Genomic DNA, 18,148 nt, shown 5'->3' with positions numbered 1-18,148 from the left:
GTATCGCAACGTAACCTATCAGTCAGCCGCTTTTGAGCCTTTTTGTTTTCGAATACATTTCCGTGACAAAAGATTGGCTTTTGTAATAACGCCATCAACCGCGAAGTTGCATTCTCTGACTGCATCTAAAACGCGATACCATACTCAGCAATTTTTCTAAAAAATTGTTGCACGAAATACATATCTGACAAAATAAGGGAAATATGTTGAATTGAATTATTTTTTATACGAATTGTTTTCCTTGTCTCCTAAAAGTAACTAAAAAAAAATAAAAACGATTTTTATCGTTTGGCATAAAAATATGATATTGAGGTTCACCTTGGTTTGCATGATGAAAAATGAAAATCATAACAAACAATTGCTCGAAGTGATTTTCACAGCTATTTGATCCTTCGCGATGATATCAATTGTAGTTTCTATTACATGAAACCTGTTCAAACTAATTTTTTTTAAAACTGTGGTTGATTCAAGAATATAATACTTTGTAAATATAACTTACTTCATTTTTGTGTTTTTACTTCGACTTTTTCACAAGCAAGACTTTACACAAAACAACTTCAGTGTGAGCCTACCCAATAATGTCGATAAGTTATTTGCAACGTGAGTCGATTGACCAGAGTAGCCTCAGTGGACCAGAAAGCTGTGGCCAAAACTTGATTACTTTTATCAAAAGGTTTGCACATAGGGAACAGCAATCACTTTGTTTCAAATCAGCAGATCACTTTTTGTCACTGGTTCAACGTCTGAACTAATATACAACAAAATTGGTTTTCTGGGTCTTTGGTTCGGAAAAACATCATTATGATGTATTGTTACGTGGTCTATCAGCCAGCAGTAGTTGATGCGCCTTTTGTTTTTGGTTATGTATCAATTACAAAAGATGGCTTTTGCAGTAATGCCGTCAACCGCAAACTGCATCTACAAAGTTATTTCAAAATTTGAAGAGAAAGAAATCTTCTAATGCGTAAGAAATAGCTTGATACAAAATGCATGTCCAACAAATTAGAAAAACATGTAGAAAACCTTATCTTGCAAATCTAGTTGACAACATAAAAAAGCCGTTTCAATCGCTTAGACATAAACGTGCATTTTCAAAATATCAAAAACCTTCAATTTTGCCGAAGAAAAAAGTCAAAATTTTAGTGATTTTTTTGTATGATAATAACAATCAGCCTAAAAAAGATTTTTTTTGCAAGATTTGATATCTTGCTAAATGTATTTATTTTTCCTATCGTTATGCCACGACTTTGAGTTTGTCACGCAGAACGGGAGTTCCCTTTGGCAATGTACAAACGACCTTTTCTATAGCCTACCAATACGATTTGACTAAACGATTATTATCACTTCACTTTATCAAAATTGTTGCAAAATTATTTCATTCAAAGTGATCATTGTTGGTAGGTATGGAAACAAATCAGTTTTGTAATGCATCGTGACATAGTTTATCAGTCAGGAGTTCTAGACACTTTTTGTTTTTAAAGTGCATGAAGGTCCAAGTTGGAACGAGCTCCTATCGAAGCAAGTAACTACCTTTGGATAGGTTGTGGTTCAAACACCATGTGACACCAATAGGCTACCTTTCTTTTCTGTATCAACCGCTAGCTAGAAAGCAAATCAGATACTTTTACATCGATTCAACGTCTCTAGACGTTGAAACAATGTTAAAAACAAATAAATAGCTCCCTGGGATGTGCTGTAAACTGCAAAGTGTTTCTTGATCATGTATAACCAAATTGGACAGTATGAGTGTGAAAAGAAAACTGAACTGAACACAATTGTTACAAATAAAATGTTTACTAAAGCTCATTGCTTGATTTAGTTTTAATATCAAGCGATGACAGTACATTTGAAAATGTGTAGACTATAACATATGGCTCAAAAATGACTTGAAACAGTTTATTTTGCCGTGATTTTGTCTCATTCTCTGCAAATGTTGAGACAAAGCGAAAGATTTTTGCAATGCCTCGGGCAAAACAACAAGCAAACGCAAGTCAGACGCCAATTACGATTTCATTGAAGCGTGGACAACGTCCACGCGTAAGAGATTAAAATCCAACACAATGGAATTATCCCGTCACACTCAATTATAAAGTAATTAAGAAACGATTTCTCAAGTCAAATAAAAAAATATGACCAACCATCAAATTATTTGATTTTTCAAGTTACGCTGTTGAACAAATTGCAAAAGATTTTCGATGCTATGTTGTCAGATAAATTATCTGCATCATGTGAAAATTTGATTGATCTATTTTGCGTAGTTTTTGAGTTACACGAGCTGAAAGTGATAGTGTCGCACCGACCCCCCCCCTCCGCAAGTCAACTGGCCAAAATACGTCACAGGAAATAGGGTTAAAGGATTGCCATGCTCGACATTCTGATGAAGTGAGTGATTTTTCAAAGTCAGTGTCTTTTAAAACTTCTCGAATCTGTGGACCAATAAATATTCCTTCTTTAAGCTTTGCATGACTTAGTTTTGGAAATTTCTTACAGAGGTACAGAAAACCGTTTGAATTTGATTTGCCCATTGCTTTCACAAAATTCTTCATCAAGCCGAGTTTGATATCTAACGGCGGCAAAAGAATTTTGTCAGGATTAACTAGCGGGACATTTTGGACACTCTCTCTTCCAGGATTGTAGGAGCTTCTTGTTGGCCAATCCTTTTTCTGGTAGTGCTCAGTAGTAGCGCGACTATCCCACAGACACAAGAAACAACAGTACTTTGTAAATCCCCCTTGCATCCCCATTAAGATTCCAATCATTTTCAGATCTCCACAAATACTCCACTCATAATCCCTGTAATTAATAGCATTGAGAAGAATTTCGATGTTTTCATAAGATTCCTTTAGGTGCACCGAGTGTGCTATGGGAATGGATGGCTTTTCATTTCCGTTATGTAAAAGAACAGCTTTCAGGCTTCTTTTCGAGGAATCGATGAAAAATCGCCACTCATGAGGATTGTGAACTTCTCCCAATTTGTGAAAAAGTTCTTCAATATCATGACAAAAGCACAGGGGACCATCAACTTCAAGTAGTTCACAGGGGGCCATCAACTTCATCAACATGCAATGATTCATGCAATGATTCATCGATTCATGCAATGTTCATATACGAAGCCGTAAAATTGTACGGCTCCAGCTCATCAATTGTACGGCTTATCATTGTTTTATTATGACGTCACACTTAATTTGCGAATAAAAAAACTGCTTTACTTGCCTGTAAATGTGGCGTGTCTTCAAAATTTTAAAATGGGAATATCTAGAAAACATGATGTGCTAGGAAAAAAATAAAGACATTTTTGAAATCAGCGCACAAAATGCTTCTAGAATCAATCAATCACGAGCTCGATTAAAGTTTGCTGTTGACCAGTGATAATTCATCTTTTATTTTGAAATGCATTGTTTGATGTCGTATGATTCAAAATTTACCTCAGTAACCCGAAAATGAACAGTCTCATGGAATCGTAGTAATAACTAATAAATGGATTGACATATTCATTGTATTCCATTACAGTTCCATTGCTTGTGCTGTTAAGCTCCTGCTTCACCGAATCAGAAAACTGTTTGTATTCTGCGTTGGTTGGGGTGTGTAGGCTGACAACTGTCAAGGCACGGAGGTACTCGTCAGTATGTGGATCTGTATGAGGGTAACAAATAATAAAACGGGATTTAGTGCAAACAGACTTTGCATCACACGAAACAAGACGAGTATCCTGTCATTGTACTTCATAGCGCTGCTAATGGCTGTGGCGCTGCTGTGATAATGAGTGAGCACTGTGGCGTCAAAACAGGTTACAAAAGAAAACAAGTCATCAAAACAGAATCTGTTTATAGAATGCAAAATCGGGTAGGTTCAATTTTACGATTTAAACTTTACAGTGTTGAAAAAGTGGAAAAGGACACCCATTTGCAATTACACATTAGCCTGTGAGATTAAGATAATAGTTGTAAAATTGCGCATGACAATGAAGCTGTTCTAAACATATGCGGTGCGTAATGATGACAATTTACCTCAAAACATCGCTTCCTTCGAAAAAAAATTAGGACTTAGGCTACTTCCTTAATATCAAGACTCAGAGGAATAGTTTTTTCAAGCTGCTTTTCCATTTCTAATAGTAGTAGCGACGGTAAGACTGGAGCGAGGTTTCCGATGGTGAATGCGAGACGATCAAAGAGCTTTGTAAAGTTTTGTTGATGACTGATATAGAAATTGAAGTCGAATACCTTTTACATATAGAAAATGTTGACCTACATCGGAAAAAAGTGGTTACGTTTACTCTAAAGCTGGAAAACTTAGACACAAAGATCAGTGAATATCTGCAAGACAGGTTGGAAAAACGTGTGGAACAGGAAATATGAAACTGATTCACTTATTCAAAGTCTCGCAGCTATACATGGACGGGTAGGCTGCTATGACCAAATTGGACACAAAACAAAAAGCCCAAAATTGCATTCTTAGGAAAAATTTTGTGGAAAGTGTCAACAAAGCACTGATAGTTATGTGGAAGAAGATCGCGAAAGTATTGAGCGTAAACTCATCAAAAGGTCTAAGCAGGGCCGGATCTACCAATAGGCTAGGCAGGCTGAAGCCTAGGGCCTCAACGTCCCGGGGCCTCGAAATTTGATTTCGAAGTTTGTAAATCTTTTAAAAACTAGACAAGTTTAAACCCTACCTAAAGTAGCTAACTGCTCTAGGCTGCTGCTGAGCTGAGTCGGAGTCTGGAGAAGCCATCCGAATGCGTCTTCTGAATGAGTGCCATGAACATTACATTCCAGCTTGTCAAGACTCAAAGAAAAAGCTACTAGGTCAGATTTCCCTATCGCGATGACAAATGACATGATTGGAATTGCTTCAACTTGGACTGACAGACTTAGGCCACCAAAACCTCAAAAGAAAAACAGCAAGACTGTGTGGGCTACTGCTTTCCCAGCTTTATTGAAAATGAGTGAAAAAGAAAAAGAGCTTAAACCTGATGTCATGGTCACAAACACAAGGCCAAAAACAATTGGAAATTATCTTACAAACTACAAAAATCTATCAAAAAAAAATCCAATCTTCTGTTCTTCAAAGAGGTTATTCTGCCCCTTGTGGTCGCTGTGCGTTGTGTGGTAACCATGGTCATCATCGCTTGTCAATGGTTTCACATACAACGACTTTGAGCACTCCACAAAGACTTTTTAGGTTAAAAGAGGAACTCAATTGCAGCAAATATGGGATTTATGTAGCAACATGTTTACTTTGCCATGAACAATATGTTGGACAAACTGTTAATAAATTTTCGGTTTGCTGGTCAGGCCATCGTGCAACTTGGAACACTTTCGATTTTTCTTCTAATAATGACAGGGCCGCGTTATTAAAACATTTTGCTGTATTTCATGATCTAAGAACTGAACCACAACTTTCCCAATGCTACAATGTCACATTTGTTGAACAACTCAATATTGATAATCTAGATCAGTGCTCTTCAACCGGGTATACTGTATACCCAAGTGTATACCAGATCAAAACTAGGGTATACAGCTGGAGAAGGGTATACGAAGGGTGTACAGCTTAGATCTGTGATAGTGGAGGTCACGGAAGTCACAGCAGAGACAGCAATTGGCATATTTGCAAACTTTTAACTGGACCTGCTGGTGTGCGGTTATTACTCGCTAACCTGTTTTGTGCTTTTGAAACAGATGCACTCATTTTGGATGCGTGTGGTTCGCATTTGACATTGGGATTGTTGCGTCATTAATGCGCAAGTACGGGCGTGTGTCCGCCTATTGTCAGACATTTTTCTTTTTACTTGGAAATATTGCTAGTTTCGCTGAGATGAAGCGCTTGAGTGAGTGAGAATTAGTATGGTAGCTTGCTTCTATTGCAATCTACAGCAGCTACTGCTACTTAGCACGATTTCAGCTGTGGCTAATTAGTGGCTAGTAGGCCTACTAATTGATTAGCGGTGGACTGGTTGGTCTTACAGTTGAAGTCGTGGTGGATTCTTGAGCAGTTCTCAGCATTTAACCAGGTGAGTGATACCAGTACGAAAGATAAAGCTATGCAAGGCTCACAGAAGGGTGTGGTTAAGAGAATCCAATGACTGTCACCCAAATGCGTAGGAATTCATTGTATTCTTCACCGCGAAGCATTGGTTACGAAGAAACTCAATCTGAATCCAGGTGAGGTTGGTGGTCAAGAACATGAATTAAAGGATGTTCTACTGGAAGTTGTGGCTATTGTAAATGCCATTCGAAAAAGTGCAAAGCAACAGAGGCTTTTTTCAAAACTTTGTGATGAAATGACCTCCTCTTCTAAAAAACTTATTCTGCACTCAAAGGTACGGTGGCTATCGCGAGGGAAAGTTCTTTCCCGTGTGTATGAACTTCGCGAACAATTAGGGGCATTTTACACTGAACACGGAGACCCAATAAGGCCTTCCAAGTTTCGTGACATATTCTGGATTGCAAAATTGGCATACTTGGCGTCAATTTTTGATCGTTTGAACCAAGTGAACATCATTCTTCAAGGGAGAGGGGGTGATATATTTCGGTCGACTAGCAAGATTAATGCGCTGAAGATGAAAATTGCACTCTGGAAAGAGAATGCTTTGTCGAGGAACTTCAATGACTTTCCTGTATTAAGTCAATATGTGAAAGAGTCTAGCTGGGAGTTTGAGGACGTTTCTACTGAAGATAACTTGTCTGCCCTTTTTGTTGGTCACCTGAAATTACTTGCCGACAATTTGACTACGTATTTTCCTGAAGATAACGACCAATGTCTGGAAGCAAACTCGTGGATTATCCAACCATTTAATGAAGAACCAACGGAGGATGACGAATTATTGAAACTACGGGCTGATTTAAATCAAAAATACTCATTCTGAGAAGTGGATTACACAGAATGTTGGGTTTCTCTTATTGAATTTCCCGAATACAAAAATCTCGCGCAAAAAACCATTGATGTCTTGGTGCAGATGCCTACCACTTATTTGTGTGATAAAGGATTTTCCAGCCTTGTTGAGATCAAGTCAAACAAACGAAACTCGATAGTTGACATTGATTCTTTAATGCGGGGAGGAACAGAGAAAGATCTAACACCACGTTATGTCCAACTTGCCGAAACAATGCAACACCAAGCTAGCCATTAAATCAACTTCAATTTTGACGTTTTTTGCACTTTTGCATGCGTAGTTTCTTGTGCCCAGTTTAAGACTACTATAATCACTTTAACAAACAATTAATTAATTATTAATTTTATTACTTCCTATGCACAATTAAACATTGCTATTTGTGAGGTATACAAATTATTAAAATTGAAAAAAGATGTACCACGGACAAAAAGGTTGAAGAGCACTGATCTAGATCAGTGGTTCTTAATCTTGTTTGTATGTTTTACCCTTTTAACAAAGATGAATAAAAGATTTATCCCCAATATATAAAATGATGCTCATTTATTAAAAAATGAAAGTAAAAACTTTCAGTTATATTCAATGCGACGGCTACCCTCGCTTTTTGGCAACGAGTTGTTCAATGTCTGGTAAAGTAGTAGATAATGCACAACAAATATCGGATTCAACATGAAGTTGGTTTCGTGCTTTAGATTTGATAGTAGGCAATGCAGAGAAGCCGCATCTGCATAGGTAAGTTTGAGAAAACTTAAGGAGAATATTCAGAGCTTGAATACCATACCTATCCTTGGATAGCAATTTTATATTTTAACCCAAAACTTTTCTAAGTTGCAAAAGTGAAACTCATCTTTTGCAAAAAAATCGTTTGTTGATTAGCCTATAATATATAAATTTTTCTATGATTGCTTCAGGAACATCTTTCACTTTACACACAAAAGGATTTTTCGCTACTTTCATCAAAATGCTGCTATATTTATCTTGGGAAAATATCGTTCAAACTCCTCCTGCAAGTTTTGAAGATAGCTGATGATGTCATCCTTCAAGTTTTCATTGAGATCATCTCCAGTTATCTGCGTCAAGCGGTGAAATGATATCTACAATACCAATACCTAAAGCAGACTCAATTTTTCTGTCCCATCAACTGATGTGGATATTTTGATTGATAGCTCATATACCCTCCAAAATGAGGAAATATACCCCCAGGGTATATTTACTGTATTTACTCCAGTTTAAGTTTTACTCCATATTTACTCCAGTTTAAGAAATGCTGATCTAGATGCTTGTGAAGATAAATGGATACATAGGATACATGCCAAAATAAATATCCAAAAATTAATTCTGCCACAAGTTTAATTTTTTGACGCTCCTACATTTTTGGTATTTTTTCAATATTTTACTGCCTTATTATTCACTGTCGTCTTTGCCTACTCTTTTTTCCACAACGCTACATTTTGTGTTTGCCATGACGCTACATTTAATTATTTATCGCTGTGCTTAGTTTGCTTATCACTGCCTTTGACTGCCGTGTTTCGCATATAATTTATTTTCTTAGCTGTATTTTGCCACGACGCTACATTTGCAGGCTTTGCTCACCGCTCTTTCATCAATTCTCGTTTATGTATTTGATACGTACTTTACTTTACTGCCGGCTTGGTTTAGGTTTCATTCAGCATTTTTTCAATATTTACGTTGTGACATTATTGCGTCACTGTATAGTATTTTAAAACATTACTTGTAGGCTTTAACTGCCCTTATCAGAACTGACGATGCACTGACATAGTGCAAAATATATTTTCTGTTACATCTACTGACTACTGATCTCTGTTACCTTAGCAATTGAGGTTTTAGCTACCTAAAGTATATATATAATATATCAAGCTTTTCAGAGTAGAAAAGTCTATACACAACTGGTTTGAAAGACTTTCTAAGCGAAATTAGAGATGAGTTTGATCAGCAAGCAAAAGCAACCTTGCCGAATATTAACTACAGAGCTGTCACTAGGAGACAAAGAAATGCACCTGACGCTTTAAGTGAACTCTCTTCAAAGGAAAGGTTTAAAATAAATTCTTTTATCCTTATGCTCGACGCACTGGATGCCAATTTAAGAAGAAGAGCTAATGCGTAGGCCTACAGTGACATTGCAGAAATGTTCCTCTTTCTTGCTAATCTGAAAGCAACTAAGGTAAAAATTGTACGAGGCGTAGAACTTTTAAAGGAAGCGTATCCGGAAGATGTTGACCCGAAACTTACTGATGAACTTCTACATTTTCATTTGTAGCCTACGTAAAACAAACACAAAACCAAGGGGTTACCGGTACAGAAGAGCAATCTTTTTCCTTGTCTCATGGAGACCTTTATGAAATTATGTGCAAGGAAAAAATTAACACTCCCTTTCCTAATGTGGAAGCAATGTTAAGAATGTTTCTAAGCTCAAAAGAGAGATCTTTCTCAAGGCTTAAAAGCATCTAAAATAAACTGAGATAGACAATGTCTCAAGAAAGGTTGTCCGCATTGAGCATTCTGTGCATTGAGAGTGACAAACTTAAACAGATAAATTTTGATGAACTTTTGCATGATCTTGCTTTGACAAAAGCTAGAAAAAAAATATTGGTAGCCTAGTCTCTTACTTTAATTGATGGCTGTAACTATTCCTTATGTCCTCGTAAATAAACTTTACAATTATTGTAACGGTTGTTTCATCAAAGAAATTAAAATTAAAGCAAAACTGCCTTAACTAAATTTTTTATTCTTTTAATCAAAAATTTGCACCCATAAATGTGGAAAATGAAAAGAACGAAGAGTTTACTGCACTCATATATTTAACATTAAGCAATGACATTTGATGTGTTTTGAGAGAAATTCTGAGCTTAAAAATAGGGAGGGGGATCACAAATGGAATAGCCTAGGGCCTCTCATGGTCTAAATCGGGCCCTGGGTCTAAGGTTAAAACTCTTAGAGTCTTTCAGAGGAATTCGTTTCATTTATGGAAAGTGAAAATCAAGACTGCGAAATTGTGAAAATGGAAATGAGTATTTTTCGAGCTACAAACAAAGCACCTAGAAATCTTGAAAGCCCCTATCATACCTTGCTTACAAACAGACCCATGCCAGTGGTGCCCGAAAGAGCTTATATTCACCTATTGGACTATTTGTCACAAAATTGAGAAACAGACTGATGAAAGTTTCAACGCTTTGTTTTTCGTGTAGTAGTATTTTAAAAATCGCTTGAAAGCAACGTGTCGTAGCGATAAACTTTATGTTGTGAACTAACCTACTCTTTGTGTCTTTGTATACGGAAAGAAAATTATGTTTAATATGGGGCCAAATTGATGTTTATTTAAAACCCGAAAAAAAAACGGGTTTCCACGGGTGTTTGTTTTTTAAATACCCAAAGCATGGGTGTTGAAATTTTGTCCGAAATTAGAAACACTAATAGCGAGGTGAGTTTTCTTGCTAATTTTCCTCTTTCTAGCAATTCATGACTTTAAGAAAAAAATGGCACAAGGACATTTCTTTGCTGCATATGGAGTGAAGACTTCAGACAATTCTGTGCTGAGAAGAATGTCGGCACAATCTAGAATCTAAATCAGGGATGGCGAACTACTGACTGGCTGTTCACGAAGTGGCACACCACTGACATTTCAGTGACCCACTTAAAGTTTCAAAAATAGTAGGCCAACCTTTTAAGAAGAAGAGGAAGATGCTCTACGTTGAACAACAGCAACGCTTGAAGAACTTCTGCCAAGACTACATTGCGGGGTGCAAGACAATGGCACAGTTGAGATCTGGTATCGGTCATAGTATTCTCCTTGGAGATGCCTAGTGTAAATTATGTGAAAAGTATCTCCTTGAACTCCAAATTCAGCAAGGAAAGGTCATTGTGCCATTTTTTCCTGTAGCCTACCATTTTCTCCGGTGCCATTTTTTCAGTACATCGTTTGTCATAGCCAATGCATTTTATAAAATAGTTAAACAAAGCTTGAAGGTTGTAAACATTTGCTTGAAAAATTCACGGTTTGCATCTCACTTTGAGAAAAGCCAGTCTCAAAAATGCGGTTTGTTTTTCTCATCATCCTAACCTGGATTCATAATGCATAGTGAATAACGTTTACTAAGCTGCATACAATTCAGCCTTCATACTGTACCTGTGAAGTCAGAATCATCTGGGTATGAAGTATCGTACTGTATCATATCGTCTTCGTCAGTCCAAAAGTAACTGGTGTTGGAGTTGTATAAATCCATGTAAATGAAAACGTATTCCCCATTTGTCATGTTCAGTTTGTCTGCCACGAGCATAACCTTGCGCATTGCACGACGTCCAATACACCAAATCGACACTAAAATATGGATAATAGTTTGAAATTGATTTTAAACGGTATTTTAAGGCATAAGACAACCCAGCAGTCATCAACGTTATTTTTACATTGTTTCAACCAGGGCTTTGGAGTAGGCGTAAATGTTACATTGCTCCAGCTCCGAAGCTCACTTTTATCATAAATTAGCTCCAGCTCCTGCTCCGGAGCTCATTGATACCACTGTTCCGGCTCCAACAGTATAAACTAAACAAAGGCAATGTCCACAACTTTCCTGCTGCATCACTGGCTGCAGGAACTACAGTACTTATAAAGCATAGCTTACACCATTTAAAGTCAATTTAAATACATGATTGAAAACTATCAAATGGTTCATTCAGTAGGCTACTATCAGTTGTAGATATGAACGATTGAACGTGTGACTACTCTGCTGTCAAATCCCTAACAACTTGGTAAGTTACAAAAGGCGGCGCTAAAAAGGCAACAATTCTTAATTTTGTGAAGGGTTGCTGTTGAATTATGTGAATTCAGCCAATAGTAGCAGCATCTTATGAAATGCATCGGAGCCGGAGCTATCTTTCAAACAACTGGCTCCAGCTTCTGCTCCACTTGAATTTCATGTAGAGCTCCGGCTCCAGCTCCGTTGAAAATGCACGGCTCCGGCTTGCAACTTTCCAAAAGGTACCATTAAAAAATTCCCTTCGAAGTTTGTTTGGTAATTGCAGAAGAAAAAAGAGCAATTACACTGGTGGGAATCAAACCCACATCGATGAATGACTATCTGTATCACCGCCCTAACCCTCTGCGCTAAGTCAGCCGATGGAAAACAGATGACTTAATTTAGCTATTATTTGCGTTTTTCTCTTGTTGCTCAAAGGGGATTTTTTAATAGTACCAAAAATATATATATTCAGAATTAAAGGCATACTAAAGGAAAATTTCAAACCGGAATTAAGCATTAAAATGAGTAAACTGAACATTCAAGAATACATTTCAAAAACAATTACCCAAAAAAATTTGTTTTCAATGGCGCTGGCAAGGCCCAAAGTCCAGTGTTTCATTTATTTTCATTTTTTTCAAAATGACCAAAACGTGCAAACACAGCTCAAGAATACGTCATAAAGTCCAGCAATAACAAAAGCCACGTTACCAACCTGATGTTTTGAGCAAACTGTCTGCTGTTTTGATGTTAAAATGTGCTGTTTTGATGTAAATACATACATAGCCTACAGTCAAATCGCCCGCAGTAACAATTATTGCGTGATCGGTTGATTGCTAGACTTTATGACGTAGACTTTATGACGTTCTTTACAGTCGCACGCTTCGTTGCTCAGGCCAATCTCGTTTTGAAAGCTCAGACAAAAGCACGCGCACAATGGTGGTCAGACCGCAATGGGGCAAAATTTTATTGAAAATCGTTTTATGGTAGCATGTTAAACACAAAGAACGTGGAAAATCGCCAAGTCAGGTTTTTCCTTTAATACCCCTTTAAAAAGTGGGTAAAAAAAATGTTTCGTGTTTATGAAAAATAATTTGTGGATAGAGAAATCTCTATAAATAGGTTGTCATTTTAGTTTTTTTCAATGCAAATTTATAAATACTGAGTCTTTGGACTATCTTCATAATGATAAGATTGAACTACTTTTGGTCTGGCCTTTTATTTTAAAGTAGCGCGCTACTCGCTACCGCTACTTGGACCAAAATAGCGCGCGCTACCGCTACCCGCCACCAATTTACAAAAGTAGCTCGCTACCTGCTACCGCTACTCCAACCAAAGTAGCGCGCGCTACCGCTACTTCTTCCGCTACTTTTGTCTAAAATGACACTAGGAAACACTCTTCAAGTCCCTAATGACACAAAAACGACCTTGAAAACGAATGTTATCATTCGTTTACACTGTCATTTTAACGTCGCTATAGAAAACACATTCTAAGGGAAATTTATTGTTACGCATCTTTCAAAAACACAAGCATTTCAAAATGAGAGTCACTAAGTCCTGCCCGCTTTGGCTTAAGCACATCTTTTCCAACAGAGAAAAGTCTCTCCAGCGCAGCATGGGAAGGAATGGGGATGTTGTATCTAATGAACAGATGTTTTAACTCGGTATTCGAAAAGCTCAAGGACTTGCTCCTGTCCGAAAAAAGGCGTCCACAATTGCTGTTACCTTCTGCACCGACGCTTCACGGGATGGCGCCAAAAGCCGCCAACACACCAAAAATTCATCTTCGGAGTCGTGACTGGTGTTGGTGTCACTCTTCTCGGTATCAACCTGGCTTAATGTGTCCCGCAACAGTCGAATTACATCTGTCTTGACTTTTCTCGCAGTGCGTCAGCATCATCCGCAGAAACGTAGTGCAGAAATTGTAGCCACGACGTCTTGAAGGAGGGATGAAGACATGATGCAATAACGCATTTCATGTCGTTGAAGCACTTGTTGAATCGTTTCTTCACCCCTTCAAGGACTTTCACTCTCAACTCCTTACAGGTCACAAGATCACTGATCTCGGTTAACTTCTTCACGCAAATTGTAAATTAACTTCTTTACGGTTGAAAGCAAGACTCTGTAATACGCCTTGGGTAATGTTTAAAGCCTGGCAGATAGGCTTCATCACACGAAGATATTCGTTGAAGAAGTTGACGTTAGCTAGAAATAATTGAGCTGTTTAGAAATAAGATAAACTATACGATAAAACCTTATTTTTGGTCATCTTAGCATAGGTGATGACTGATGAGGAAATGCTCACTGCATGTAGTCTATATTCTATAAATCATATACAACTTAACTTCGGCTAATATTAAAATTAAAATGAACATTATCGATTTCATACCTTGATCGCAGGATTGCAGCTCCACACCAGAAAACGAGATTCCCAAAAGACCGAAACTTTGCAACCAAACCGATTATATAGGCTACCGTATATAATATAGCTGCTTGACCACGCCAGTGTTGCAAAAACAACGAGTATTTTTTTCACTTTAAATTAAAAAGTAGCGGGTAGCGGGAGTGCAACTGAAAAAAAGTAGCGCCTCTCTCGCTACCGCTACTTTGGAAAAAAATAGCGCCGCTCCTGCAGCCGCTACTCCAACTAAAAAGTAGCGCCGCTACTTTTGCCAAAAAAGTAGCGCGCTACTGCCCACCTCTGCTGAGTCTTTGGACTATCTTCATAATGATAAGATTGAACTACTTTTGGTCTGGCCTTTGATTGAAGTTTTTCAAATAGTCTGGCGACATAGATATTCAGCAATTGTTATTCAGTTATTGCTGAAGTCTCAGTTCAAATTGTTGTTGAATCCAGTTAGGCTTAATATATATGTTTTTGTGCCACACAAGAGTGTTTCAATTTGATGGTTTATTTAATTGGGACATAGACACTAGACAGGTCTAAATGCAGGTTAAATTTAAGTTAGCCTTGTTTTGCTGCTGTACGTTTTGTTTCCTTTGTTTTCGTACACGGCCAAGTAGACGACTGTAGAATTATTATTAGACTGCACTACCTCAGAGGTTGCGAGTAGTTTTGCGTTTTTGAAAATATATTTGCAAAGACAAAGCTTGGGCAAACTTTGAAAATTTCGGGCAAATCTTGTTAGTCCCCCAAAATGTTTTACACAAATATAGACGGTGTGTATACTTTGTAATTTGGAGCTACCTTTGTGCTTACCCATCTATAACTTCAACCTTTGGGTTTCCATTCAAGAATTTGTTGAAAGTGAGGGGAAGCTCAAAATTAATTCCTTGTTTCAGCTTCATTCTTTTATCAGAGGCAATCTTGTTACAGCTAATCTCTCTGAGTTTTCAGATGCTCCACAACTGTAACAAAGCTGTGAACTAGCTTGGTTCCATGATTACCTCTGACAAAATAACTGTGACGCCGGATTGGAGCACTTTACTAGTGTTGCTCTACAATCTACAGTACATCACAGGATATGCTGGTAAAAACGTTTCAGCAATATTCGCATGCACGATGTAAGCAATTGATTGGTGGCAAAAACAGGCCTATGGACAATTGGACATTGAGGTTGATGACACTTTGTAACAAAATATTTTGATATTCTCAACAGAGGTTGCTTAACGTATCCATTAGCATCTCTGATATACATCTTCCAAGCTACTTGCAGTGGTTTAGTGTTTGCATTTCTCAAGAATTTGAACATTAATTTTTAAACTGACGAGTCCAAAATGCACCTTCTTGACCATCAACAAAAACTACTGGCAGAATTGTGAATTTCAAACTTTATATGAAGCTGACAGACAACCTCCTGCATGAATATGTTTAAATATTTTTATCACCGTTTTGCTGCAAAACTGCACAAATCAAAAACGATAAAATCCAGTGTTTGGCTGTTTTCTCTCAACAAGCAGCTAAGTCTTAATTTGGTCCAAAACAATATTTGCATTAAGCTACTTGGATGACTCTGAGCTGATAGTTACAAATAGACCATAGGCCTACAGTTAAATGCATATAAATCAATTTTAGGGGTTTTCATCAACCATAGTGTTTTTAGTTGCCTCCATTGTGACCTCACTATTGTATTTGGAAAGCTACATGTAAGGGTGACAAGGTTCTGATTTCATCCTCAATTTTGTGTGGCCACAAAATAGCCTAGTTGTGACACAACGTTGCCTGCTATTCTCTGGAACTGCTATCAACACGAGTTACCTCAAAGAGTAAATTCTATTACACAATGAAGTGTTATTGATTATATTTTAATTATTTTGTTGAGCTTGATTAAATGTTTATGCTGACTAATGTGAGCATGTGCCATTGTGCCTGCTACGTAGGCTACAGTTTTGTATCACTCAAATTTTTAACCCAGCCCCAGCCGTTTCAAAAATGCATGTTTGCTGTGCATTGTAACTAACCCACCAGCACATTGTCATTGCATAAACAAATTTTGAAAAAAGAACATTACTTCTAGAGTTGGCAGATGTCAATGCGAAACACGCAAATTGTTTATAAGCCGCTGAACGTATCGCAAGTTGGTTGGTTTGGTTTGGAATCTTTATCCTCGGACTGACAAAGCCTTGATAGGTTATTCCCGGTAGTTTCGCATACTTGTAGAAGCTTTTGACAAAGGGCAGGTTACCGAGATTGACAGAGTGAAATTTCCGATCGTTAAAGTCTTGTTGCCGGGAAATTATTTCATCCATTACTTAGGTGCCGTTGAGTGGAGAGCAGTCCTTAAAATGCATTGTTCAAGCGCACACCCCAAAAGTCGAACCAATTCAGTTTGATCTTGAAGCTTCATCGTTCACGAAGTCACGCGCTAACCAACTGAAGTATCGGGGCGGACGACTGAGCTATCAGGGCGGACAAGTTTGCCCCAGCCTCCAGTAGGCCTACCACCATTGTGAAATCGCTTCAAAAATTCGCTTCGAGTTAAAGAATGTCTTGATGGAACTAATTAAATTAGCGTTTGCACAAATGTAAAACAATCATATGTCACGCTTGTCATGCAGAAGGTTCGTCACAACATTTTCAAAGGTGATGATACAGACCAGGGGTAACCAACCAGTCGATCACCATCTACTCGTGACCACGAACTGATCTCAAGTCAATCGCGTGATATCTTGCAAAAATCAAACGTTTTTTCCTACAGTGGCTTCCAATTAATTGTCTGGCGTATTGAATACGTAGGCGGGCTCAATTAGGGACAGTAGATTACCGGGATGCGTAACTACATCCGCTTTTTTGTTCATCCGCAACATTAGAAGGGTAATTTTTTTTTTATTTACAAAATAATGTATTTTTTATGGGTTATATAAAAAGAGTGAAGTTGGTTTTGAAGTAATTTAAACTATTTAGTTGAAAGCAAGCCAGCAGCAAAGCGGCCAGTGTTTCGATCTTCCGATCTCTTCAGCGTAGTAAAATGAAAGTGAAAAGTTGTCTTGAGAAGATGGTTTCTGAGAGTGATATAATAAGCCAATGAGAATTGATTTAATTTTTGATTTCAGACTCCAGCGAAACGTAATTTTACTGCCAATCATCAGCATAACACAAGATATCAAACAAGCAACAACTACAGTATTTTATAAATAGATTAAACACAGAATTTGGCAAAAAGTCCATGCAGGTATTGGGACCAATTGTAGAAACGATTTATGCGATCCCTTTCTTATTTTTTGAATGTTCTTGTTTTGCGTTCACGCTTCAGTGACCTCCACTTGAATGAGTTTGAATTAGTGTTTCATTTATCGAAAAGTGCTTTTTTTGTGTTTCGACTTGAGCGGTGGACGGTCACATTTTTCAATAACTTCTTTCTGATGATGGTTGGCTTGTGTGCGTGGATTACAAGTAAGTGTTTTTGTGTACTTGGATAAAAATAGGTCAGCTTGAGTCAGAAGTGATGAATTGAGACCTAAATGGTAGCCGTTCTTGTCAGGCGAAAAGCACAGTCGTTGGATGCAAGGTCAGTTTATGATCTTGCAGAATTCGATTGTTACACCAATGGTCTGGTCAGAGGTTCCAAGTAGGCTAAAAAACTTATCACTTCATTGTTTCAAAAAACAGATCAAAACGTTAAATTTACAAAGCTACAGTGCATCGTAAGTGATATGGTATGGAAACCAACTTGCCAGTTTCATAATTATGCAATAGGCCTATAACATGTTCAGTCGGAAACTTGATTAATCTCTGCTTGCTTCTTGAAATTTTGTGTTTAGGCCTACGTTATCTTAAATATGTTTTTTTTTTTGGTGCGTATGTTGAAGCGCGGAAATGTTTTAACGTTTTATTCTATTTTTCTCTTGTAAGCTTACTTTAAATGGCAAAATCGTCATTTTCGTAGGGTGGCAATTGACTATAGTAGACCGTATGGTCGTCTAGACCGTATCCCGTAAGAGATAAAAAGAAATCGTGAAACTAATGCGAGAACGTTGCCTTTTCGTCTCAGATTTTGCACTGACGCAGGAAATGATATCACTTTCTGCATAACTCAAACATTTACCTGTT

General features: G+C 37.6%; 1 protein-coding gene across 2 annotated transcripts in view; it reads right to left on the bottom strand.

The window, feature by feature from the left end:
- Positions 1 to 18,148, bottom strand: part of LOC145775913 (atrial natriuretic peptide receptor 3-like) — a 32,223-nt gene that overhangs the window by 9,301 nt on the left and 4,774 nt on the right. For both annotated transcript variants that reach the window (XM_082587315.1, XM_082587316.1), the window contains exons 4-5: positions 11,031 to 11,222; positions 3,426 to 3,633 (exon numbers count right to left, since the gene is read on the bottom strand). In XM_082587315.1, coding sequence (XP_082443441.1) covers positions 3,426 to 3,633; positions 11,031 to 11,222 — 400 coding nt within the window. The remainder of the gene's footprint in view (positions 1 to 3,425; positions 3,634 to 11,030; positions 11,223 to 18,148) is intronic.

The sequence above is a fragment of the Aplidium turbinatum genome, chromosome 8, assembly GCF_918807975.1.
Source record: "Aplidium turbinatum chromosome 8, kaAplTurb1.1, whole genome shotgun sequence".
NCBI classification, from domain to species: Eukaryota; Metazoa; Chordata; class Ascidiacea; order Aplousobranchia; family Polyclinidae; genus Aplidium; species Aplidium turbinatum.
The sequence above is the reverse complement of the archived record's forward strand: the minus strand, read 5'-3'. Positions and strand labels throughout refer to the sequence as shown.